The sequence below is a fragment of the Mercenaria mercenaria genome, chromosome 8 (assembly GCF_021730395.1).
Source record: "Mercenaria mercenaria strain notata chromosome 8, MADL_Memer_1, whole genome shotgun sequence".
NCBI classification, from domain to species: Eukaryota; Metazoa; Mollusca; class Bivalvia; order Venerida; family Veneridae; genus Mercenaria; species Mercenaria mercenaria.
This window is the reverse complement of record NC_069368.1, coordinates 82,407,646-82,435,016: the sequence shown is the minus strand read 5'-3', so window position 1 is coordinate 82,435,016 and position 27,371 is coordinate 82,407,646. Positions and strand designations below refer to the sequence as shown.

The 27,371-nt window shown below is 34.4% G+C and overlaps 1 protein-coding gene across 1 annotated transcript; it reads left to right on the top strand.

Annotated features, from left to right (window-relative positions):
* Nucleotides 1-24,920, top strand: LOC123565977 (C-C chemokine receptor type 2-like). The gene is made up of 2 exons (XM_045359733.2): nt 1-538; nt 22,950-24,920. The coding sequence occupies exon 2, from the start codon at nt 22,950-22,952 to the stop codon at nt 24,015-24,017; it is 1,068 nt and encodes a 355-aa protein (XP_045215668.2). The 5' UTR covers nt 1-538; the 3' UTR covers nt 24,018-24,920.
* The last annotated feature ends 2,451 nt before the right edge of the window (nt 24,921-27,371 follow it).

Below are 27,371 nucleotides of genomic sequence, written 5' to 3'. Positions count from 1 at the left end.
TACGAGCTAACGAGTAACACGCCAAACAGACTTTTTCATTAGAGCATTGCTATTCTCCCATTTGAACTTACGAGCTACAAAACTTCTTTGGGTCAAATGTATAATTCTTCCGTTTGTTGGAAATGCAATACTATTGAATTTACACAGGCTTAGAGCGTGAAATAGGAAAATGGAAGCGGTACAAGAATAGCGTATCGATAACGGACCTGGAGCTGTACGGTACAGTAATCAAACCAGTGTTGTTTATAAACAGACCTGTCTCTGCAACAGGCGATACATGGTTCACTGTGCAATGGTTTTCAGATAGCTTAAACAGATTCGACTCAATGTGCAACATTACCTGGCTTTAATGAAGATTATATGGACAGCTGGAAAGAAAATTAATTAAATATGTGACTTACCTCAGAAACCAAAGATAATACTCAAGACTTGAATTATATTAAAATTATGGTGACTGGAATTAAAAATGTCAACACAGTTGTCGACCTGTCAGAGGAATTGAGCCTATAATTTCTAGGACATAAAACCTTTTACAAACGTAAGTAAACTAAACAATTATTTATGACAATGTTTTATAATTTTATAAATCACTACAATAAATTTTAAAATTAGGATATTGTAGCTTTGTATTTAAAAGACATAATTGCTTCATGAAATGGAGGAGCACAAATTGAAATGGAACTTTTGATTGGCATTTTAGATATACGTTTTAAATCACGTGAGTTCTAATTCAAAGTGCAATGTACATTAAAAATGTAGCAAAACTTTTCTTTTTTTAATTACATGAATATATAGTTTAATAATAGTAAAAAAAAATTGAAAAAAAACATTAAATGCTGTTTTATAATTAAAACAAATACATTTACGCACAAGTGTCGGCGTGATTAAAACTAAAAATAACTAATATTTTACTTGATCATAGATTGTATTTTATTTTTTAAAGCATTTTATGATCACATTTGTTCCAATGTTAAAATATCTAAACACATAAAATATATAATTAAAGCAAAATTAAATGGAATACAGTTAAAAGTAAAAAAAGTACGTTCAAAGGGAGCAAAGATCACTTTAATAACAGTATGAATGTATATCTATTTACATTACGAACAGGTAGATATTTGAAAGGCAGTTTGTTTGAAATAAATTTCGTATTAAAATGGTATAATTATATACAGAAGTTACTCAGTAATGTTATTCTTTTCTTACAGTTTTATACGTCAGTTAATTTCGATGTAAATGAAATGTGAAACCTAAACTTGTAGTCCTGTTTGTCGCCATATAACCTATACTGTGTTGGTGCGCCGTAAAACCCAAATAAAAAATATATATCAGTTAATTAACTGAAATCAGTTATGTAGTATGTAAATCTATGTATTAACATGACTCTTGAGATCAAGTAAACATAATAACATGAAAGCATATAAGTCACCAGGAAGTCACATACAGGAAGGATAAACAATATAATATGAAAAGAAAATTGTTTTACAAAAACTACTTATAATGAACAGTGATAATTAATACCTTTAATATCATACATAATACAGAATAATATAAAATAATAAATAAACTTTAATTGTATAATTGAAATGAAGTTAAGAGTTTATAATAAGAATAAACAATCTTCCACGAAGCCTAATACACTGATCCGTCCAATATGTAGGGGATTTATATCTTAATTAAGACACCTGCTGCGTCACATCGTTCAAATTCTTTATGATGTATAAATCCTTAGGAGGTAGATAGATTCCGACCATTTTTATCGGAATAAAATTAGCTGACTTAGACTTATATGAATCATTTGTTGTTATTACTTGTGGCACAAACAAAGGTAAAACAGAACAGAAATTACTTACATTTCAGTCATTTAACATTATAAGTTACGCATATATATAGATAAAATGCCTGCGATGATAACGTCATTCGCAACTATTTACAGATCAGTCAACGACGATGCACACAAAATATTCAGGGATTTTTTTTCTGGAATAAGAGTGTATATTATGTACTCCTATTTTTCATTGATACGCCGCTGTGATATCGGTGTATTATTGCAATACGCTGTTGCAAAATAATGATAACTGATCAATATGGAGTGTATTGAATTGTTGATACAAAATATAATGATGCACTTGTTACATAAACTAAAATAAACTTAATGTAAAACGTAGAAATAATATTCTTGACTTTCGAGCTTAAAACACAAAAGCCGAAAATCTGATAGTCAGTATCTAAGAACATAATTTTGTTCAATACATTTTTACTGAGGTGTGGAAAACACTCCTACTTTGTCTAGGTTACAGAATCATAGGGATTTAATATATTGAGGACATTTGTGTTCATAAAAGGTCCAAGTCTTTCCACCAAGTGAACACTTACATGTAATTTTCTTCGAGTTGCGCTGCCACGAGTCAAGTACTATAATATAGTAAAATAACTGTCACATAATTACAATTTAGTCCATACATTGTAATCATGTTTAAGTTAAAGTATGAATGCGTGAGTAAATACACCACGCGAGGAGCACTAAATGAATGACGTAGCCTGGTTGTTCTTTCAAAATATCAAAAAATGAGAATATTATCATTTTATTATACTAAAATTATATTTTTTTTTTATTCTTCTGCATTAATGTTTAGTTCCGTACAGATGAAAATATACTTGATAATCCCAAAGTCTAGATTGCGTCAGGCTATAATCATCAGTTGAATTGCAACATACTGCTGATTAAGTATCGTCAGACATCCACTGACAGAACTGATTGGTCGTTGTTGTCCAACGATGTTGAACAGGATTTAACTTTTAAAACTGTGTGCATTTTACGATAAATTAAAATATATTAGACAGAAATAGGGGAAAAAAAAAACAATTGAAAACATAGGGCATATGGATTTTATTAAAAACCACAAACTCATTATAAAGGAAATGAATGCGTCTCAGCACCACAGACTAATTAGAATAGACATGAAAACATCGGTTTGTAAAATAATTCATTTTTATTTAAATGCTTTTATGGTTCACATGATAATGCTGCAACCTGAATTTCAAGTGTTTTCTGTACAATATTTAAAATCTAAAAACGTTTCCTTTGAACATACAAGAAAATTCTCATTTCAAATTTTCATACAATATAACATTTACAAGATTTACAATATTTAGTATTTGGATGATTTAATGCTTATAGTACCTCTGATATTTGTCATTATGGTGCTAAAGAAAAAAATCACATGCACTGGTAGGCCTACCATTGATGATTTACCAGGTAAACAAAAACATTCAGAGGGCATTTGTTGTTTTAATGATATATAATTATTCATTGAAATAAAGTTCACCTAAAGATCTAAATAAAACCTTATGTCTATTATATACCTATTGTCAAAAGTGAAGCCTTTATATCAATATAGATAAGACTAAGGAAGTTGCTTTTCTAGAAAACGGGGCGGTTTATTGCCACTTGAAGAGTTTTTGTTTAAAGGCCAAAAAAAAACTGGACTCGTGAATGATTTCAATTATCTGGGTGTTGTTCTTAATAATACATACAGACAGTTTTGCTTTGAATCAGGAACAATTAGTCGGTAAATCTGTAAAGGCCTTAAATGTGTTTATTATTAAACTGTAGGAAATATAAATTATAACCTAAAGGGATGTCAGTGGCGCAGTGGTTAGCAGACTGGACTACAATGCCAGCGGTGCGAGTTCAATTCCCAGTCGCGGCAGATATCCCGACTAGTGTTCAGTGCTGTGTGGTTTACTTAAATTGGTACTGTTTCCAGCAGTATCGGCCTAGACTGGATGCTGGGGAGGTAAATATGACGCCTGTCGTGGGCTCAGCTGGAAATAAGTTGTTCCATTCATTTCAGGTGGGGACTTTCGTCGACTACCCACCTGAAACAAGAAACTTTAATTTTTTTAAAGTATTGTGTTAGCTATTGCTAACAGCTGGTTCTGTTGTTGGCGCTATATTGACTTATGCGTCTGCAATTTGGTGCAGCAGTAAATCAAATAAAATAGAAAGAGTTAACATATTTTTTTGTAAAAAACAACATATTTTACACTACAGCTGTCTGTGGAAGCTTGCTCGATATCCTCTGTTTATAACAAGGCATGTAAGAATAATAAAATATTGGTTCAAATTGTTACAAAGTGATAACATTATTCTAAGATGGCACATGTCATGGAAAGAAAACTATCGAATGTTGAAAACATATTGTCTATTGTTTTAATAATGTTTGGCAGAATCCAGATTGTCTTCGTAATTATAAATCTTTTAACTCGGAATTTAAACAAAGAATAATTGACTGTTTACTACAAACTTGATATCAGATAAACAAGCTACTTCTGTTTTGTATTTGTGTTACAATATAAAGAATACTTTTGTATTAGAAACTTATCTAGATCTGATACCAGGTAATCGTAGAACATATATCAGCAGAATAGGAATGTCCTCACATTTATTACTTGTACAGACTGGTGTGAATAGAATTGCTTGAAATAAACGTTAATATATATTTTGCGGGCTGAATGATATTGAGGACGAATATCAGTTTGTTTTTATACGTCACTCTACAATGTTATACGCAAAAATATATTTAAAAGATGCTACTACGAGAGACCAAGTATGTTAAAACTTGTTGCATTGTTGGCATGCGATAATAAGAAGAGCTTACTTACTCTAGCATATCTTATTCTAGCAGCAACTTCACATAGCACTTATATGACTCTTCGTAAGTTTTGGTTAATCCTTTTTCCTTTCCGCTGCCGTAGCGTAGTAAAACGTTATAGTGTCTGATGGCCCTTTCACACTTCCGTAAAAGCAACATTTTTTACACGAAATTCATTTTGAAAATATTTCTGAAATGTCCAGGTCTGCAGCTCTCAAATACGGAACTATCTTACATCCGAGGCATATAATGACACTTTCAGACAACATCAAAAAGGACCTTTTGAAATTTGACAAAGTTCCAAAAATCTCCATATACCCTTGCTCCGTTACGGACCCCTGTCGGATTTGTGTTTATTCCGAGTTCAAATATTCTTTCGTAGATTAAAAGCTGACATGTCGTGCTATAACCAAGGTATTTTCAAATCGTAAGAAAGTGCTGAAAATTGACTCCCCATTAGCAAAATAAAAGTCCATGCGCATACATTTAGACGGGGTGACCCCTACACGTGACCCTTGACTATATCTAGCAATGCAAATGCGACTTCCGTTTTCAAGTTTAGCCTCTTTACTTTCATTTTCTTTACTTCCGGAAAAAGCTGAAGGTCGTCTGACGTCATTTTCTGTGTTGTCAAAAACATATGTTTGCTTGGCGAGGCTGCATAAAAATTGGCCGCAGTCCTGAGAGTATGAGTTTTTGTTTCTAAACTGACCGCGTCGGGAATCGAACCTGGACCGCCGCGGTAATAAAGAAATTTCCAATACCACTATGGAGTATTTATTGTTTCATAAATATAGATATTTATAAGGCATTTTACCTAGAGTAAAGCGGTACAAACCCTTTTCGATTTTCAGCGTAAAAGTACTAAAAACAACGTATTCTCTTGTGTTACCATAAGATATAGTCTGTCAGTAATTCAGTTTCAAAGCATTTGTAAGTAATATAGCACTAATTTCCAGATATAAAAAAAAATGTTGAAGCCATTCCTTTTAACATTATGTAATCCCGAGCAATAATAAACTACAAACTGCGGCTATTCAAATTTTTATGACAAAAAAATAATTAAAGTAGATGTTATGTGAAGGCACCTATTCCGTATATTATGCAGACTACAGAAACGATGTACATGGGTATAAACATGATTTAAGTTATATTTAACTTTGCCAAAATAATTAATAATGTTTCCCGTAGCTAAAAATAACGAACAATGCTGTGTTATCATTCCATATAACGATAATTTGTCCAGAGTTTTGTTTGTAGTGTCTTAAGTTTGTAATACAATTAAGACAAGTTCAACCATTAGAGTGACTAAGTTCGAAGTTGAGACATCAGAATGCATTGGTTACATTAGAACCATATTTGCTGTTACGGTGAGTCTAATTTCACTTTGTAAACACCTCGGTAGCCTTGTGGCAGAGCGCCCACTTCGAGCGTGGAAACTCCTGGCCGCCCCATGCAAAAGAAGTGAAAATTCGAAAGCTTAGGGCTCCGTTCAGAGGATGGTTCTTGTATTGTTCTGACCGGTATCAGTATAATGTGACTGGGTATAATGTCAGGTATTTACGGCGTGATATTCAAGAGAGGTAGCACTATAAAGTTGGGCGTAATTCTCACTATAACATGTAGGCACCATCGTTTATATGACTGGATTTTTTAAAAGACACTAAGCCCAAACACATTCCATCATTTACTTTTGAAATTGGCTTATAAAAATTAATACAATACAGTTTTGTCATTTATTCAGACAAAAATTAAAACAACATCTTATCTTGATTTCAATTTCGTCAAATTTCTAAAAGTTAAGTAAATCAACCTTTCCTCTGATACGACCACACAACAAGTAGTCCTTGATGGTGCTAAATCAGAAGTCTCTTCTGTCTCATCTGGTGTCCCACAGGGCAGCGTTCTTGGCCCTCTTCTCTTTCTTACGTACAACAACGACTTGCCTTCGAGAGTCAGATCAACAGTCCGCCTTTTTGAGGATGATTGTCTACTGTACGGACAAATTAGGAGCCAGGAAGACGCCAGAAAACTCCAACGCGATCTTGATTGTTTGCAAGACTGGGAACGTGAATGGCTCATGCCATATAAAGGCACTGACCAAGATTTTCTAAAAATAATCGTTTTTTTCAAATTGAAATTTGGTCATACTATCAACATTAAAATATGAGTTTTTGTTTCTAAACTATTTCAAAAATTCCAAATCAAGAAAAAAAGATGACCGCGTCGGGAATCAAACCTGGACCGCCGCGGCAATAAAGTAGTTTTCCGCTCTCGTTACCAATACAGCTGTGGAGGATTTAGTGGTTAATGCGCGTTAAATATTTATATTTATAATCTAGGCAGGTTACCTCGAGTAAAGCGTTACAAACGCTTTTAGATTTTCATCGTACAAAGTAGTAAAAAGATCTAATTCTCATGTGTTTCCGTGACACATAGTCTGTCAGTTATTAAGTTTCAAAGCATTCGAAAGAAATATAGCATTAATTTCCAGATATATAATTTTTTGTTGTTGTCGAACGATCTGGAGGCCAGTGCCTTTAATCCTGACAAGTGTGAAATAACCAACAAACGAAATCCATTTGACTTTACATACAACATCCATGGAACCCGACTGAAACCTACACAGAAGGCGCCAAATATCTAGGAGTCACCACACCAGATCTCTCTTGGAAAATCCATAACATCACTAAAAAGGCCAACTCTACCATGGCATTCATCCGCAGGAATATCCGCTCAAGTCCACCAAGTGCCAAAGCAGCAGTCTACAAGACATACGTCCGTCTCACGGTCACGGTGTAGTATGCTCCCACTGCGTGGCCTCCCTACGGTGACAGCCACATCAGCCAGCTGAAGATGATTCAGCAAAGAGCTGCCAAACGACTACCAAAGAACAAGTTCAGTCTCGAATATGCTCCATGAACTCCAGTGAGACAGACCAGCACAGACGCAACATGTTCAGAGTAACTATGTTGTAAAACATTAATTTGTTGTGTTTAACGTCGCACCGACACAATTAGGTCATATGGCGACTTTCTAGCTTTGATGGTGGAGGAAGACCCCAGGTGCCCCTCTGTGCATTATTTCATCACGAGCGGGCACCTGGGTAGAACCACCGACCTTCGAACCCACATCGATGAAGGGCAAGTGATTTGAAGTCAGTGACCTTAACCACTCGGTCACGGAGGCCCCCTGTACAACATTAAGCATAATCTTGTCGACATTATTCCTGATCCTCCTCTACGGCAATCAAGATCAACCAGAATCCTCAACCAACAGTACAACCAAACCTCCTGTAGCAAATCGTCTACCAACACATCTTCTTCTCAGTCACTGTTGTCCTTTGGAATGCGGTAAATCACCCTTCGCTAGAGACTGTCCTAGGAAATATCAACACATTCTAAATGCCAGTCTTTGTGTTATCAGTTTTTTAAACTATGTACGAAGACGCTAACTCCGTAATCACATGTGGTCTACCTATTGTTCAATATATTCAATGTTCAATAAATGTGTACAGCCTTTGCCGAAAGGTCACGAAAACGTAAAAGAAAAGGTGTTAAATTTACTGGTCAGCAAAAACAAAAACTGAAAATTTCGTAAATACCTGAGGATCGACAATGTCCTTTGGTCTAAATTGACTTCTGTATTTATAAAATCTAGTACCAGATATTCTAAAAACTACCTTTACACACGGCAATATTATTGCGGCTTTCATATTTATATCATATAGATTTTCGTCAAAAATGCATTCTAGCAAATGTTTACAGTTACAAATTACAGACTATATATTTCAAGCGTTTTTTCATTTATCTAATCCTTTTTTGTGTTGAATAATAAGATATTATATTCATACAACTTGCATTAATATTTCCTGATTCATTTAATTGATATGACACTTTTATTGAACTCTACCGGTCGCTCAATACGAATACATGTTATTGTCATTACTGGATGAAAGTCGTATTTGCCCTGTTATACCAAATTATCATGCCAGCTTATTGCTAATAAAGCTAAATATTTGTATTGACTTTATAACCTATATGACCAGTGTTACTATGACGTCACGTGGTAAAGGTGGAATATTCAAAAGATAAAATAAGTTCGACTGGCTATAAATATTTACGTACTTTACGTCGCCATGTGACATACATGTATTTTACAGAGATCTTTTTTATAAATGACTTTGTTATTAGATAATTAAAAAAGTAAAACAATGTTAGAAAAGGAAACAGATGTGTTCTCGCGAATTGGTAATTTTCATTTAGGTTTTTGTCTTGTGTTGAAAGTATGCAGCATAGCTTCTATACATTTTAAACATGTCCATATTTTATACTCAGATCTGATATATAATTACTATTCACACTGTCTTTTTATTATAGACAAAATGTGGATTCTTAAAGGGCCTGTAATGTGATATTCAAAAACAAGCCCACGAAAAACAAAAATATAAATCAAGGAGATCATATACATGGGTTCATTGTATAAAAGATATATTATACTATCTACCAAGCAAGATTTGCCGTGAAATTCGAGGAAACTAATAACATAATTTTAATAGAATACAGAGCTGAATCTTACGTGGTTAAACATAAATCAGATCTGATTTCTAGGAGGAAACGAAAAGCGAATCAAGCATTTAAGTGGCGACTAGTTTTTTTGTTGTTTTTTTTATTTTAAAATCCTTCCAGACCTCGTAATAGGAGAGGCAAATGAATCTAGCATGTCTACCAATTTGAAATAAAACAGGACGCAAAGTAACAATATTGATAAAAAACAGAATAACATAATAAAAACATGAAAACAATTTAAACATTACGAAGTCTTCAACCAAGCATTATTGAATCAGAATATGCAACGTAAATTATAGTAAAATGTACAGATGTAACGATAAAAATATTTTTACCATAATCTAGGTGTCAGATGATTCGATCTTAACGATCATATAACGATCGCACGTGCTTATAGCATTTATTCGAGGTAAATATTTGAACTCCCGCGGTATTAATGTATTTAGCATCAACTAAGCATTTAGATGATACGATATACATTCCATATTAAGTTTCATTGATATAGATCATTGGAATCACATTATAGTAAATAAATGTAAGATTTTCATCTAAAGCGCGGCAAAATACATCAATCAAACAAAAACATTCCGCAAGAACATACTTTGCAATAGAACCAACTGGTAAGGGCATGTTTTTAGCTCACCTGAGCAATGCTCAGGTGAGTTTTTCTGATCACTCGATGTCCGGCGGTCTGATCTGTCTGTCCGAATTGTTGCTGGTGCTGTATTTCCTGTCCGATTTCAAACAAAAATGTGGTCATCTCGGGTCAAAAACTAGGTCACTAGGTCAAATCAAAGAAAAACCTTGTGTATGCGATAGAGGCTGTATTTTTCAATTAATCTTCATGAATATTAGTCAGAATGATAACCTTGATGAAATATAGGCCGAGTTCGAAAATGGGTTATCTCGAGTCAAAAACTAGGTCACTAGGTCAAATCAAAGAAAAACCTTGTGTATGCGATAGAGGCTGTATTGTTCAATTGATCTTCATGAATATTGGTCAGAATGATTGCCTTGATGAAATCTAGGACGCGTTTGAAAATGAGTTATCTAGAGTCAAAAACTAGGTCACTAGGTCAAATCAAAGAAAAACCTTGTGTATGCGATAGAGGCTGTATTTTTCAATTGATCTTCATGAATTTTGGTCAGAATGATTACCTTGATAAAATTTAGACCAAGTTCGAAAATGGGTTATCTGGGGTCAAAAACTAGGTCACTAGGTCAAATCAAAGAAAAACCTTGTGTATGCAATAGAGGCTGTATTTTTCAACTGATCTTCATGAAATTTAGCCAGAATAATTACCTTGATAAAATCTAGGCTGAGTTTGAAAATGGGTAATCTGGGGTCAAAAACTAGGTCACTAGGTCAAAACGAAGAAAAACATTGTGTATGCAATAGAGGATGTATTTTTCAATTGATCTTCATGAAATTTGGTCAGAGTGATTGCCTTGATGAAATCTAGGTCGAGTTTGAATATGGGTTATCTGAGATTAGAAACTAGGTCACTAGGTCAAATTAAAGAAAATTCTTGTGTATGCGATAGAGACTGTAATTTTCAATTGATTTTTATGAAATTTGGTCAGGATGATTGCCTTAATGAAATCTAGGTAGAATTTGAATATGGGTCATCTGAGGTCAAAAACTAGGTCACTTGGTCAAATCAAAGAAAAAACTTGTGTATGTGATAGAGGCTGTATTTTTCAATTGATCTTCATGAATTTTGGTCAGAATGATTGCCTTGATAAAATCTAGGTCGAGTTTGAATATGGATCATCTAGGGTCAAAAACTAGGTCATATCTAAGAAAATGCTTGTTTTATCGCAAGAGACCAATTTTTTGGTCCAATCTTAATGAAAATTGGTCAGAATATTTGTTTCCATGAAATCACTAGGTCAAACATGTCTTACACTGTTATGGTGTGTTTCTTAGGTGAGCGACCTAGGGCCATCTTGGCCCTCTTGTTTGTGTTAGCTAATCAAAACTGGTGTGTTTTAATTTAGTTTACCTAATTTGTGGTATGTTAGTAATAAGTCATATGTTTATCAACGTGGTAATAGTTAATTAACTAGTTGCGCCATTGCTATGATTGTTGGTTTGTTGTTACAGGACTGGCACGCTAATGTTTAGTATAACAATTTATTATGAAAAAGTGCTGGAACATAGAGCTCCGTAAACTTGTATACACACCGGTAACTTTTAATAAAGCATTTACTACTTTATGTCAAATGTAAGATTTCAAAAGATAAGGGACATTTTGCAATCCTTTCGTAATTATTATTTTTTCCCCCAAGTAACTTGCTCACATTAAATCTGTTTAGTAGAGTATAAAATTCTTTCTACGGGAAGGGCTGTATGCTAATGTTGAAATAACTCGTAGCCCGACCCGTTAGCTTTTTGTTATGCCCCCGAAGAGAGGCATATAGTTTTTGAACCGTCTGTCGGTCTGTCAGTCTGTCCGCAATTTTCGTGTCCGGTCCATATCTTTGTCGTCCATGGATGGATTTTCAAATAATTTGGCATGAATGTGTACCACGTGTCGCGCGCAAGACCCAGGTCCGTAGCTCAAAGGTCAAGGTCACACTTAGACGTTAAAGGTCATTTTTCATGATAGTGGATTCGTATCCGGTCCATATCTTTGTCATCCATGGATAGATTTTCAAATAACTTGGCATGAATGTGTACCACAGTAAGACGACGTGTCGCGCGCAAGACCCAGGTCCGTAGCTCAAAAATCAAGGTCACACTTAGACGTTAAAGGTCATATTTCATGATAGTGCAATGATGGGCATGTCCGGTCCATATCTTTGTCATTCATGCATGGATTTTAAAATAACTACGCATGAATGTGTGGCACAGTAAGACGACGTGTCGCGCGCAAGACCCAGGTCCGTAGGTCCTAAACTCTAACATCGGCCATAACTATTCATTCAAAGTGCCATCGGGGGCATGTGTCATCCTATGGAGACAGCTCTTGTTTAAGAAATAATAGATCTGTTCCTATCAATTTAATTGATAAAATATGGACAGGAGTTTGGATGCGTAATAATATTAGCATCCAAACGACTGTCTATGTTTTATTAATTGATAAAATTATTGGAACATATTTATTATTTCGATTCTTACAACGCAAATAATTCGCATTTTACAGTACTAAATTTTCAGCGTAATACGTCATTCGGGTCATATGCTGTTACAATTTACCTCCATGGTTAGAAAGTGTTGCATAGCTAATGGAACGTACAGATTCTTTTTTTTTTTGATCAGAATTTTGAGAATTATTTATAAATTAGTAATCGAACAGCTCTCAAACTAATTATGAACGGAATCATCAAGTTAGGCTAGTTGACAAATGTGTCACGAGTTACGAGCTTAACATTTATATGACGTCACATCATTATGACGTCATACTTTATGTCATACATTTATGACGTCACCGCTGAATCATAATTGAGCTAATTGAATTCGCTCGTAGAGATCAAAACGTGTTTTACAGTCCTAAACATAAGTCAGTATGACTGTTTATCATAATAATGTTTTTTTATTGCATGACTGTGGCATTTTCCTTTGAAGTTTTGTGTTTTCTAAATTCTGGTATCGCCACGGTTAGCCGTGCTCTAAATTCCGCTGCACACAGGTATCGCTCACAGTTTTCTCTTTCTGGGATGTAGAGAAATACACACAAATTAGCAAGTGTTGCTGTGATAAGTTATTGAAAATGATAAGCTATTTGAAATAATTTATTACTGTATTTCTGTAGTTAAGTTCTCTGCATCTTGATTTAAAACTTGATTTTTTTAAGTAATATAAAAATATAACGGCAAAAATTATTATGATATTCTATTCTGTTTAAAAATTCAAATTTTGTTTCTGGCAAAGGTTTACAATATGCTCTAGGTGTTAATTCCATTGATAAATAACCTTTGTTGATAAAATTAGCCACATGGGAAGTGTTTAGCTTCTCTATTTCTCCAGGGTTCATGACCTCATTAGGGCCTCCCGGCAAATTCAAAATTTTAGCACTTAGTTTAAATTATTTTTGAAACTCTATTTCCCAACTTTTTGTTTTAAAAAATAATTACACTGATTAATAAGGAATGCTTCTATGTGTATTTATGCACTTTTTATAACATTTTTTTTTCAGTAGTTTATTTAAAATTTTGAAAAAGGGATCTCTGATGTGAAGCATGCATAATTTATATAAAAACCTGCCCGTCGCCACCTTCTTGCTTTTATATGGCAGTTGGGGGTTTATCATGTCATTGAAATGTTTCTAAGGGAGGCTCAAGAGGGGAAATATTTTTAAATATTTTAAATTGAAATATTTAAAAAATGTGTTCAGTTTACTGTTTTCAGTCATGCAATAAATCAGTTAGACAATACATACGCGTGTGTTACCGGCGAGTATCATCATGCTTGGGAGATTCTCAGGGAACGTAATTTGATAGCAAACTCGCCTCTACGAGGCTCGTTTGCTACCCAAATTACGTTCCCTGAGATTCCCCCACGCATTATGATACCAGCCGGTAACACACTTTTATGTATTATCTAACTTATACGAAATGCTGTTTTCAACCGTTTGGTCCTGAAATAATTCGTATGTAATGGAACAGAAGTAAAATCTCTTATCTCACAAACGTAGGGGGTGAAATGTAACAGCCAACTATATTTTATCGTAGATTCATGTATAGGCGATTTCACTATATGTTTATATAGCAATTGCTGCGGATCGTGTTAGAATATATATTAAAAATGTATGTACTATTGTGTGTATCTTTGAAACTGAGTGCAATATTTTAAGGTTAAACTTAACTAAACCAACTAATTTATTACTTAAGGTGAACTGAATACTTCGTACTTCTACTATAAACAGTTATAGTTTAATTAAATAAACAAATAACATACTTTTTCGCAAGGTAAATCATATTTTTCAGCTAATAAATGTTTATGCATTCATTGAGCTGATGAATGAGTTTTGGCAATATTAAGAAAATGGATAAAAAGAATATTTCCGACCTACCGACTTGAGTTTAAAGACAAAATAAACTGAGTGTCAAAAACCAAACCCAATGGAGAGAAATAAAACATATGGTTATGAATTCATGTTCTCTCAAAAGCCTGAAACCATTACATAATTCAAATTAAATTGGTTTTTATATCATATCTAGATAGGGCGTCATACCATGTTATCTGAATAATCATAACAAATTATCTCGAGTATTAATATTACCTCCAATAGGTAAACATCTAAACACTCAAAGTAGAAGGACGTTGGCTACGTACTTACATTTTATATCAAATTCTCTTCATGTTTATCTTTGAAATTACATGATAAACAAATGGATGATTATACCTTCAGCAAAACGTCATACTTACTCTAATTGCTTTGGTATAATGGATATAGGAGCACTTGGGGTTTTTCCTAGGTCAGTATTAAAGAGGTGGCTGTTTTCCTAGTGAAATCCTCCAATGGAAATGAATTGAAATCAGAATAAGAGTAGCCTGTGCAAAGTATCAAATGATTGTTCCTGTTATTGCTCACCCAGTGCCAGTTTTTGTCAAGATATGTATAATGTTTAAAATACAGTTTACACTGAAAACTACATTGATTTACTACTTTAATTCTCTGTTCATGAATGTGGCCTTCAAGAATCCGCCTCAATATGAAATTTGTCACACTAAGAAATTCAAAAATATTTGATGATAACATATTTTATCACCGGCATGTCTGGAAGGAAAGAACAAATTTGTTAATTATTATTCCAGACATTGTGATTATAGATAGACCTTCCAGTATGATCCATTACAATTGTATTATCTGCAGGACCTGGTTGGAAAATTGTCGAGGCTTAATGTTCAGGCTCTCTTTATCCAGTGACAAAATTGTTTCAATGCGCGACTGCTTTCAGGGCTGATGCAATTTCAACAAAGACATTTATTTTCGTGATTTTCTTGGCAGCAACCAGAAAAAAGCAATGAGTGAGGTCATGCATTGGACGGCATTGTCTTATCTGGTCAATTTCCATGAAATACTTTACAAAGCTAACATGAATATACCACAATGATATGTAACTCAACTTAATTTCCTTACGGCCTCTACTGTTGAATTTCTGATCCGGGGTTGTGAAAGTATCAAACGAAGCATTTATGTAGTGTCTTAAAGAAACAAATCCAATAACTTCAGGTGTTTGGCATTCCATGGTTCCCTGTACTTTGATTTAGTGTTGTTATATTTTTTGGTCCTTTTGGATCATGGAGTTCATTCAGTATCTATGTAATAGAGTTCCCCTTTATGAAGCGTGAGGTGTTGTATTTTCCATTATCTCTCGTGAACAGACTCAATCAAACCGAGTCTGCTAAAAAAAAATTCGCTTTTGCTTTTATGCATTCTATGCTTCCAATTGATCGTCTTATTTATTTATTATTAAATTCTGCCATATTTATAATCATATCCAAAAATAGGTCCTTTGAAAACATAATACTTGATTATTTCTTTATTACAAACTTGATATTTTAGTTTGTTTATGAGACAGGTACTGATATGTGAAACACACTTCACTCACCCAAGCACCGTCTTAAACAGACTCATTTTATACAGATTCATGGAACTCACGCAATGATCCCAAAACACCAGATACTCTTTGGAAGCCGTGACGTTTAATATTTCCAACCAGATCTGTTTGATAAAAAGTTTTTTATGTATGAAAATGGAATGGCACCAACACATGGCAAACATAAATAGAATCTAGTAAACGTAAATGTTGACCGCGTTTGGTAACATAAAGAAAACATTGCCAATGAACAACACTAATTCAAGAACAAATATGTTTCAAGTAAACATTGTTAACTCTTGCAATCGCTTTCTATTTAGTTTTTTAGTTTAACATTCGTTAACATATGTCATATGTAGTATATTATTATAGCGTATAATGATTATTGTTAGGGTATTTTTACTGATTTTACTCCCGGCAAAATCGGTGATACAATGGAAAGAGCCCGTTATGTAGTTTTTTTCTCCTCAAAAACAAAAACTATATTGACTGAAATATAATATCTTCTCACATTATACAAAACCATAACAACGTGAAGTACTTAAAATTTGAAATATCTAATATTTGTATGCACTTGTCTTGGTACTCGGCGAAGTTTCGGCTCCGTTTGTGTCAGTCTGAGTGAAATGTATTTCATGTTTTTCATGCTTTTCATATGTTTTCTAATGTTGTATTATGATGCTTTTTTATGAAAAAGGCTTAGCAAATTAGTGTTCGCAAAGTAAGGATAGAATATTTGGAATAAAATAAATATTGAGATTGCAAAGTGTTAAAATAAAAGGGATTGTTTTTTGTAAATTCGATATAATATAAAATAAAATAATTTCTACTGTGGTGTACATGGAATGAACGAAATTCTACAGTCCTAAATAAATGAAGGTAAAACACAAAAACAACACCAAAAACTAGTCAAATGAGGTTCTGTAAAAGAATGCTTAATGTTTTGTTGTAGATTTGGTGTCATCTATACCTATATAGTTTTAAAACTATTTATTCGATTGAAAGTTAAACCATTCATCCAGAAACCAAACGATAAAGTAAAGTTTTGCATGTTACATTCAAGGAGCACAACAATCATATCTAACTTATGTTTATTGGCTTTAGTGATATCAGTGGCATGAGTACTTTTAGAAGCACTTGTGCTTTATTATGTGACATGGAAATATGTAAATATGGCTGGATTTTGTAGGCTTTCTGGATCGCTTCTAGCATAAATAGACATTTGAATCTATCACCACTCAACCGCCTCGGTAGCCGAGTGCGGGAGGTCGTGGGTTCGATCCCTGGCCGCGTCATACTAAAGACGTAAGTAAAAAGGTACAAGTATTTTCCTCGCTTCCTCGCTGAAAAAGACGTTAAACCCGAACATACACACACACTCACTCACTCACTCATACTCACCACTCGCTCTTAAAGCAAACGAAATTTCGACATTTCTTCTTTATTTCCAAAACATGCTATACATTTGTGTATTTAAATACAATTCTTGCACCTTTTCATGTTCATTAATGTTAATAGTGTAATTAACCTAGTGGTAGAGCGTCCGCTTCGAGTGCGGGAGGTCGTGGGTTCGATCCCCGGCCGCGTCATACCAAAGAAGTGAAAAATGGTACCAGTGGCTCCCTTGCTTTGCGCTCAGCATTAAAAGGGCAGAAACTGGCCTCTTCTCTCGTGCCCACGTGGAGATGGATTCCATCATAAATGAGGTGTCGAGAGTGATTAAGTTGTAGAACTTCCTTCACAATCGACCTAAAATAAATTATGTATAAACTAATAGTGTAATAGTGCTATAGCGAAGTGTCTGCCATCCACGATGTTTGGGGAGAAAAATACTGTTTAAAATGACGACCCCTAAAGGCAATTTTCCTGATTGACATTTTAAAACAATGACACTTTTTACCTCATTTAAGTGTTGGAAAGTTGCCTTTTTATACAAAACAACCTGTCAAAAGCAGGGAACAACTGCCACATACAGTGCATTCTATGACTGTTATAACCTCAGGAATTCTGCGTAAGACATAATATGGACCAGACAGTACTGATGTGGAATATCAGACGTCTCATCAACAAACCGGCCGTACGCTGGTGATGACACAGCAAGCCAATGTTTCGCATCTCTATTCGAAAAACGACCAGCATAGCTAATATGTTCATATTAGTAGAAACGAAGCAGATGAAGCCGTAGAAACTTTAAATCGCTATGGAAAAAAAACCCTGCATTTTTCTAACTTTGCACTTTTAAGGATTTTGTGTTCTGAAGAAAGTCCAAGTTATGGTCGGAAATGGAGATTAACGTACTTGAAAATTAGTTTAAGCAGCGATTTGAAAATCTGAAGGTTAAAGTAAGTCAGAAAACAGTTTGCATAAACGTATGCACATACTTTTATATACTTTGACAGGAAACAAATAAAACGAACAGAAAAGAAAAAGCTGCATGCATCAAAACGACAGACCAGTATAATGTAGATTATTGATACCAAACTTGGTACGTTTATTTCAATGATATCAATCCGATTCTGGTAGGAACTAAATAATCTAATTTGGCAGAACATTTCTGGAAAATGATGTAAGCTGCATGAGGGAAAGTAAATATATGCAACTACAAATACGTGCCATGGCGAATTTATAGATGATGCGTGTAAATAGTGTATTTTTATTGTGATAAAGCATAAGCAAAGCATAGGAAAAAATGTTTGTGTTTCTGAAAAAAAGAGTGGCGAATCCGATGAACATTTCATACATTTGGAGAGGACCTTAGCATAAGCATATAGTAACCAAAATACTCTTATTAGCTCACATGAGCTATTGTGACCTGTCATTGTCCGGCGTCCGGCGTTGTCCGTCAACATTTGCATTGTTAACACTCTAGAGGCCACAGTTGTAACCCAGTCTTTATGAAACTTGGTCAGAATGTTTGTCTTAATAGTCTCTAGGTCAAGTTTGAAACTGGATTATGTGGGGTCAAAAACTAGGTCACTAAGCTAGATCAAAGGAAAATCTTGTTAACACTCTAGAGACCGCATTTTAAGTTTGAAACTCATGAGCATTGGTTTGAATGTTTGTATTAATGACCACTAGATCAAGTTAGAATCTGGGTTATGTGGGATAAAAAAACTAGGCCTTTCGATCAAATCAAAGGAAAAGCTGGTTAACACCCTAATGGCCATATCTATGACCATGTCTTCATGAAACGCAGTCAAAATGTTTATTTTGATGATCTCTATGCTAATTTCGAAACTGGATCATGTTGGGTAAAAAACTAGGTCACCAACTCAAATCAAAGGAACGCTTGTTAACATTTTAGAGGCCGAATCTGGGCCATGTGGGGTCAAAATCTAGGTCACGTGCTCAAATCACTTGAAAAGCTTGTTAACACTCTAGAGGCCACATTTATGACCCTGTCTTCCTGAAACTTGTTCAGAATGTTTATGCCATGTTCAAATCTCGGTCTGGGTTTAAAAACTAGGTCACCCGGTCAAATCAAAGAAAAAGCCTGATAACACTCTACAGGCCCCAACTACTCAGGTGAGCGATCCGGTGTCATCATGACCCACTTGTTTTTCAATTCTAGTTACTTTCTTGTGGTTCGAAAGATAAATGGTCAACACTTTTGCATGATTTTTTTAATTGCACAGATGTGGTACATGCATTCTTGTGCTCATAGGCTTTGACTTTAAATATTTTGTCCGGAGCATAAACTGACACATCCCTTAGCGAGATAAGGTTTACAAGCAAGTCCAATGAAAGCAATTTGCATTAAGATTTGTTTGATTAAATCCATTTCGTTCTTCTAAAGTAGTCTGGAAAATGTATGTTGCAATTTTGTTAGAAAATAAAAAAGTACAGAGAGAAAAATATTTGATATTTTAAACGAAATTCCTAAAAATATGAGATATGCGGAAATGTGGTATAAATATTATGATGGCTTTAACTTTTTCTAGCAAACAATAGATGGCGAAGTTCATTCCTGAATAAAACTTTTTTAACAATGACAAAATATAACGATTTCGTTTCTCCAAAAGAATCGTGGCAATGCATATTCAAAAATTTCAAAATAACGTACGTGTACATACAAATACAAAATAATTAACGAACTGAACTTCAATTATAACTTCGTTTCAAATCTTGTTCGTTTTGCTTTTGCTGTTAGAAAAAGGCAAAAAACAGTTGAACTGACCCGCTTTATTATAACGATTATGACTTCCTTTTGCCGGTTATCTAAAGAATTCAATTAATTGTAGTGTTGCAGCTCTGCTGGGCCGATTGATCTTCAACGACTGGTTTTACTTTATCGCTTAATGGAATGTAGAAATAGATATTCGTCTTTCAAACAAATTTGATATCGTGCTGTTACTAATGAACATATCACTAACGAAGTCGTGAATAGAGACCGATTTACGGCTTAATGTATTGACGCAAATTAAAACAACCACATTACATTAGGATGGTCTAACAATGACATCAGTAACTTCCAGATTTAGATCTAAATTCATTTTTTTTATCTGCGTTTCCTGAAGAAAAGCAATCAGCTTGGTGGTAACGATTCTCTTTAATATGTTTAGTTTCTTTATGATCAACAACGCACATATTTTCAAAATAAATCGGAACAAGTTGTTAAATATAACATTGAAATAATATTACTTGTAAAACTCCATACAGAGTAAATAAAAACGATAGTTCGTCTGAAAGCAAGCATGCAGAGACAGAACAGAATTCATTTATTGAAGTATCAAGTAGGAGTATTTGTGACATGGAGTATGAAAATCAGCTCAAATGAAATAAAGAGATGTTCATATTGTGCGTAAATTTCATGGACATTATTTTAATATCTACTTGGTTTTTATATAGCTGTATTTAAAGTATAGCTTGCCGGATCTCCCGAGGACTTGCTGTTCGAGACACTTCATGATTCACCGTACGACAGTCTCCATACCAATAATGTTATTCTAACAACTCATTACCATTCATCATATACCTTTAAAATATTCAAAATTATCTATCTTATTTTTTACAAATTTAGATATTTAAGAATAAAGAATCTTCCAAGTTCAGATTTGCATTAAATACTTAAAAGCATGAAAGCAATATCTCCGGAATGCAGTATTTGCCGTTTAAAATTCTATTCTTAACCCTTACGGCTCACACCCTTCATACGGAAAAGTATTAAAGTAAAATATTTTTGTGGTTCTTAATTCAAAAATATTGACAAAAAGCAAAATTTTGATATCTACATATTTTGCTTCGAAAGCTCTGTAACTTAGAATTTAGAGTTGACTATACCCTTTTAACAACTTACACAGTTGCAGGGCTTTGCGTTTGAAGTATCAATATTTTACCTCTCTCACTTTCACTAAAACTTTATAAACCCTCCAGCGCTAATGCGTTCACTATTATGTACATGGCCCCCATAACATGTACTTTTACTAGAGTAATTATTTAGTTTGATTCTCGATAGCCTTGAAAGTGAATGTTGCATGTAAATTATTCCGCAGTTAACGTTATGTCAAAGATTTGCTTAGGCAATGAAAAACGGTGAAAAAAACTTTATGCAACATCATCTTCGTCTGAATATCATAACTATATGAGGTGTCTTACTGGTTATGGTTCGTACTTGTTGGTTGGTTCGGGCCCCAAGGTAGCCGTCATGAGGAAGCATTTTTACTGAATTTTGAGACCTTAAATAATGTCTTCAGTCACATTGAAATACAGAAAATTAATGACATTTATAATAACAAACTAGGATATATGTCAAAACATCGTTAAATAGATGTTTCCCTGAATTCAAGTAACACAAATTGATTTTGAATCACAACAGTCTGCCTGTCTCAATAAATACCATACGAAACACGTATTACAGAGACAAGTGAGGAAGCAGCTATGTGATTAGACTATTGAATATTTGTCTCTTCACACAACCAAGACAACACAAACAACAGGAAATCATTTGAAAGATGTCCTCTTCTACAGATAAAGACTTCTTAAAGCTGATTAAATGACAAGAAGAACAATACAAGCCAAGCCTAAAGTGTCAATTGATGCAACAGAAAAACAAAAGTTCTGTTCAGAATAAAGATTATTGTAAAGTTATCTACAAGACAATAAAGTTATTTTGATTATTGAACATAATGTCAAATCTTATACAAAGTAAAATAGAAAAAGTGGAAACTCCACAGGCCGCTCAACACGACATAAAACGAAAATGTTGCAGGCTCGGTTTGATTGAGCCTGTTCATGGACGGTAGTGGAAATGCATGCTACCGTCCACACACTCTAGCCCCGGGTTGACCAGAACTCATCATTTCCACATATATTTGATTTCGCTTATGTAGGCCTGAACGCCAAGGTTTAATTTTGATATGCTCCAAAACAAAAATAGGACCACAAGATGTCATGATTATCGTGTAAATCGCATTTCACCATGGCGGCGAATGGACGGAGCTTAGTTACGACTATGTGATATAGTAAGATATTCCAGACTGACCCAATATCAAATTTAATATACTTTAAGTTTTTCGGCAAACGCCGTCTAAGAAAGAATTCGTGACCTAGACTGACCCATGCCACGTGACTGGAGTTTGCAAATCAGACTACTTGATAACACATTATAGATAGTTTATCAAAATGAAACACTCTGCCTGATTGGACGAGGGTGTCTTTTCTTTTCACTATGCTGATTGTGCAACGCTGGGTGAAATGACAGACGAAACGTTGGTCCTTAATGACGCTGTTTCTAGTTTTAAAGCTACATTTTGCTCAGTATATTTAGAAGAATATTGATACATCTAAAATGATTAGTAAGTTTAATAAATATCTTAAAAACCTGTTCAAATGCCATCATATATCAATTTACAGAAAAAGCTGAATACGGTCTGCGTATCACATTAATAAGTGTGTGTTTGTTTAGCCGATCGATCGAGGTTTTCTAGGTAGAGAAACTGCTGTAATTATTCGTTGTAGGTTAAGCGAAACAAAATTGCACCCCTACGAAACCTTTGTGAAAAATTAAAAGAGAACCATTTAAATTGTAAAGTATGGTGTTTAGTTTTGCTATTTGAAAAATGTTAGATAGCTGACAGAATAACATAAATGATATGAAAACCTCATAAACTTCTTTTCTTATTATAATACGCCGACCATCTTTTTTAAAGATATTTCTTGTTTTGTATCCTTTCAGATGGATGTGACGACGGTCGTAGACATCAATGGGACAACGTCAGAATTACTGCAGGATGAAAACTACATTTATGACAAATACCTACCTGTTATCAATTCATCTTCAAAATACATGCGATTACTTGTGTATGCGCTAGGATACCCAGGCAATCTATTGGCTTTCTTGGTTTGGATCCGAAAGCCGATGTTACAAAGTAGTGGTGTTTACTTGGCAACTCTGGCTTTGTCCGATTTACTCTTCCTTTTGTTGGACCTGCCATACAGTTTGCAAACAGAATGGAACGTGTTTGTTTTGAACTTACCCGTTATTTGCGAGGGATTCACGGTGGTTTACCTTGCCGCACAGTATATGTCACCTCTTCTGACACTTGCATTTACGACAGAAAGGTATATTGCAATCAAATTTCCACTAAAACGACGCATGTACTGTACAGTACGAAGAGCTCTGTGTATGAGCTCATGTATTGCTCTGACGTCACTAGGTTTGTGCGGAATTCAAGGCTATTTTTGGAAATATGATGTTGTTCATAAAGCATGTTTGCGAAGAATGGGTGATTACACCCAAGGACTATGGGAAACATGGACATGGGTTACAGAAATGATCATGTTCCTTTGTGTTCCTCTAATAATACTTATTTTAAATTTGTTGGTGATTTTTGAAATACGCAAGTCAAGAAAAGTTGCACTGAAACTCAATCGTATACTTTTTAAAACGAACGCTACCACAACAATGTTGCTAGCAGTGTCATTTTTCCTTATTATTACGACACTTCCGGTGTCTGTTATGTACGCATTATATGACAGTTTTCCACCAGGTGATAGTGTCATAGACATTGAAACAAATGAAAAATGGCAAATTCATTTCCAATACTACAGAGCTCGCACGGTCATATACAACATTGGTTTGACCCATTTCTTCATGAATTTCTATATCTACCTCATGGCTGGAGAAAGGTTCCGGAGAGAGGTCATGAACGCTATACGCTGCAGAAGTTCTCGACGAGGATTAAGTAAACAACGACTGGAAACAACAAAAATGGAATCATTTTACAGCAGTGATGCTATATAACACGAAACAACCAATATTGCATGTCATTGAAATCCTCTCTGGACCATGAGAAGTTGTGAGGTTCGACATGCAGTTACATGTTTCAAAACGAGAAATAATTGTACTTGTGCAATTTTTAATGTTGACCCATTTTGATACATTCGGCAGTCGATTTCAGTTTAATTTCAGTTATTCAATGACTGATTCAAAACACCAGTCAACATAAAACGACGACCAAATGAGTAAAGATTTACGTGAAAGTAATCAGCATGTTAATGATTTAATATTTTACGTGTATGATGTAAATCTTACAACATAACGTTAAAGAAATGACATTGGCAAATGACATTGTGTTTGGGCTGTCCAAAACTATACCGTTATACCACGAAGATGTGCATAATGTGACGCGTTGTGTCAATGTTTTATAACATGATTCAACATTGGATGGTACATCCGTCACTTACATCAAGTAGAACCTCAAATGTGTACAAAAACGGAGACAGTATATGGAAAAGACAGCAAACTATTAGACTGAATCCTTTGTTACTTAAATGGGATCAAAAGTGTGTGAGAGAGTCACTAGCAAGCAGTCAGTTATATTTTCTCATTTCTGCAATTATGATAAAACGTGTTTTGTCTTTGTAACAAATTGTTTGAATGTTTTATTTTATCTCTGAGGCAGGTTAGTTGGGACACAAGAATGTAATAAATACGAATTCGATTGTTGTACTTATCCCACAAGGTATTTAACGAGTGTTGTTGTGATAGCTCATAAAATCTTATCACGATCCTTTGGAAGTGGTCATTGGTATAAACTTGTTTATAAATACATCAGTATACCTGTTCAGTACGAGTCTTTACTTGTTTTTGATTTGTAAACATGATAAACATTCTGAATGGACATAATATATAAGTACACTGTTTTTGTCTCTTTTGCTGTGTTTCCTGTTTCATATCCAACACCATATATATTATATGTTTACTCTATTTTCGTTTCAATAAGTATACATTTGTAGATAGATTGAACAATTGGTAAGTTTGACTGCTAATTTGAAATAATCTACTACATGTACCATATCAAACTTTCATGATTATCTTATGGTTGCAAATTACACTATCCGCATGTCAGTTTTATTTGATATGACTAAAACGATGTGTATTGTAGAATTTATGAAGCATATTTGTGTCATAAGTGAAAAAAACCCAAATATTTTCCTTCGCTGGACCCTTTCGCGGTAATGTCGGTGAATCCTGATCACGTGGTGGTATTTTCCAATATTATGACGTCATTCCATGCATTTCTAACATAACGAACTACACATTCGTAAACTTATTAAATGATGGCTGTAACTAAAACAGAACTACACAACTAGATATATACATATAATGATGCAATAAGAAACTGTGACACTATCAATGATGGTAGCTAACGCACGGGTGGTAAACGCGCAATCCAGTTCCCGTTGGGAATACGCTTAAAATGGGTTGCGCAACGTCCGGTACTGGCGTTGCGCGTGAAAAAAGACGAAATTGAGGTATGTGAAGTTATGATTTTGCCTAGTATGAGACAAGGATAAATTTTCTCGAAAAAAGCAAAATGCTATTCGACACAAATATGATAATACATCATATTTGTAAAATATCTGGTTTGTAATTTATGATTCGGCTCTATAATCACAAAAACTCAGGCGACACGAAGCTTGAAAAAAGTATGAAATCAACAAACATGGAAGTTTCTGACCTCATATGCCTAATCTTAAGACATCTGATGCTTTTTATGATAACTCAACTGTTATAAAGTAACGAATATCAAAAGTATTTGCTTCAAATCCTGCTTACAGGGACATAATTGACAAAAAATATCGGGAATGGGGTTGCGCACCGGGAGTGGAGTTGCTGGTATACATCATAATGTATATAATGTATACGCGCAACTCCATTCCCGGGGTGCAACCCCATTCCCGATTATTTTTTGTCAATATTTCCCCCAAAAGCAAAATTTCATTCAAGTGTATGTAATATTCATGACTGTCTTACACGTGTTTGATCATTATAAGCGTCACATTTCCAGAAAGAAGGCACAAGAGTTAGAAAACTTGCATCTTTCATGAGTCCATGCTTTTTTGACAGTTCGAGCCAGCAGAGTTTTCGTGATAACAGAGATGATTCTTAAATTAATAAGTTGGTATTTCACACATATGATCTTTATTCATTTTTGTGTCGAATAGCATTTTGCTTTTTTTCGAAAACACTCGTAAATATGTCATTATTTACAAAAACAAAAACCCATCTACCTCAATTTTGTATATATTGATGCGCAACACCAGCACCGGAAGTCGCGCAACCCATTTTTAGCGTATTCCCAGTGGGAATTGGATTGCGCATTTACCACCCGTGTAACGAGTACATTCAGTGGCATCTTTATGTACTTTGTTGAAATAATAACACCGGCTTGCGGGCAAAATTCTTCTGGAAATTATGTCATGCTTTGTCAGGTAGGAACGTGATTGGAAAAGTAAACTCAAAAAGGCACTGTATTCTGGTACTATATGTTACCGATAGTTTAATAAAAACGGGCATGTTTAAACAAAATAAGATACTCGTCTTTTAAATCACAATTTTCTCATATTTGTAACCCTTCCTGATCATCCCAATCTCCGTTGTGTTTGCAATAAACAAATTTATCATTGACCTACTTTACAGTTCCAGAAAACATCAGTCATGTATTCCTTTTTAAGTTTTTTATGAAACTGAAATTTTCACCATTTCTGGTAAAATCACTGCCAATCAGAGAACCACACGATCGACCAATATGATTGATTTCTGTACTGGATACCGTGACTGTCCAATATATTCTTTCGAATTGGACGGTCATAAAATGAGAAAAAATAGCATGATAAAAGCTGTTCACCGATAAAAGTATCCACATGACGCAATTATTCGACTATTCGCTTTGACATGTTTGAATTATTATATTCGTTCTACTTCGCTGAGATAATATAAATGTTATTGTAAACCTATATCATACCAGCGTCCATTGTGACCTGCAATAGAATACTCGTCCAAAAACATCTCTGTGTTGTATAGGGCAAAGTTAATAACCTAATATGTAATTCAACATTCTGGACTGTCATTGCACCCGTACATCTTTGCGTGATTCTTTTTACTACAGTATGATAACAGCTCCCATTACTACATCAGTTAGGTCCTTCAGACCTTTGATTTAACGCCAGTGGATCAGATTTTGTGATACCGTGTTTTACCTAGTAGCTAACCGGTTGGATTCACAGACAAATTCCTCGTCTTTTGGTGTTTATTTTAACTTTTGCATGTAAATCAATTGCTGAACCGTTAATACACAAGTAAGCAAAGTGA

Excerpts from the sequence above, each read along its gene's own strand:
- LOC123565977 (XM_045359733.2), top strand. The coding sequence starts at position 22,950 with ATGGATGTGACGACGGTCGTAGACATCAATGGGACAACGTCAGAATTA.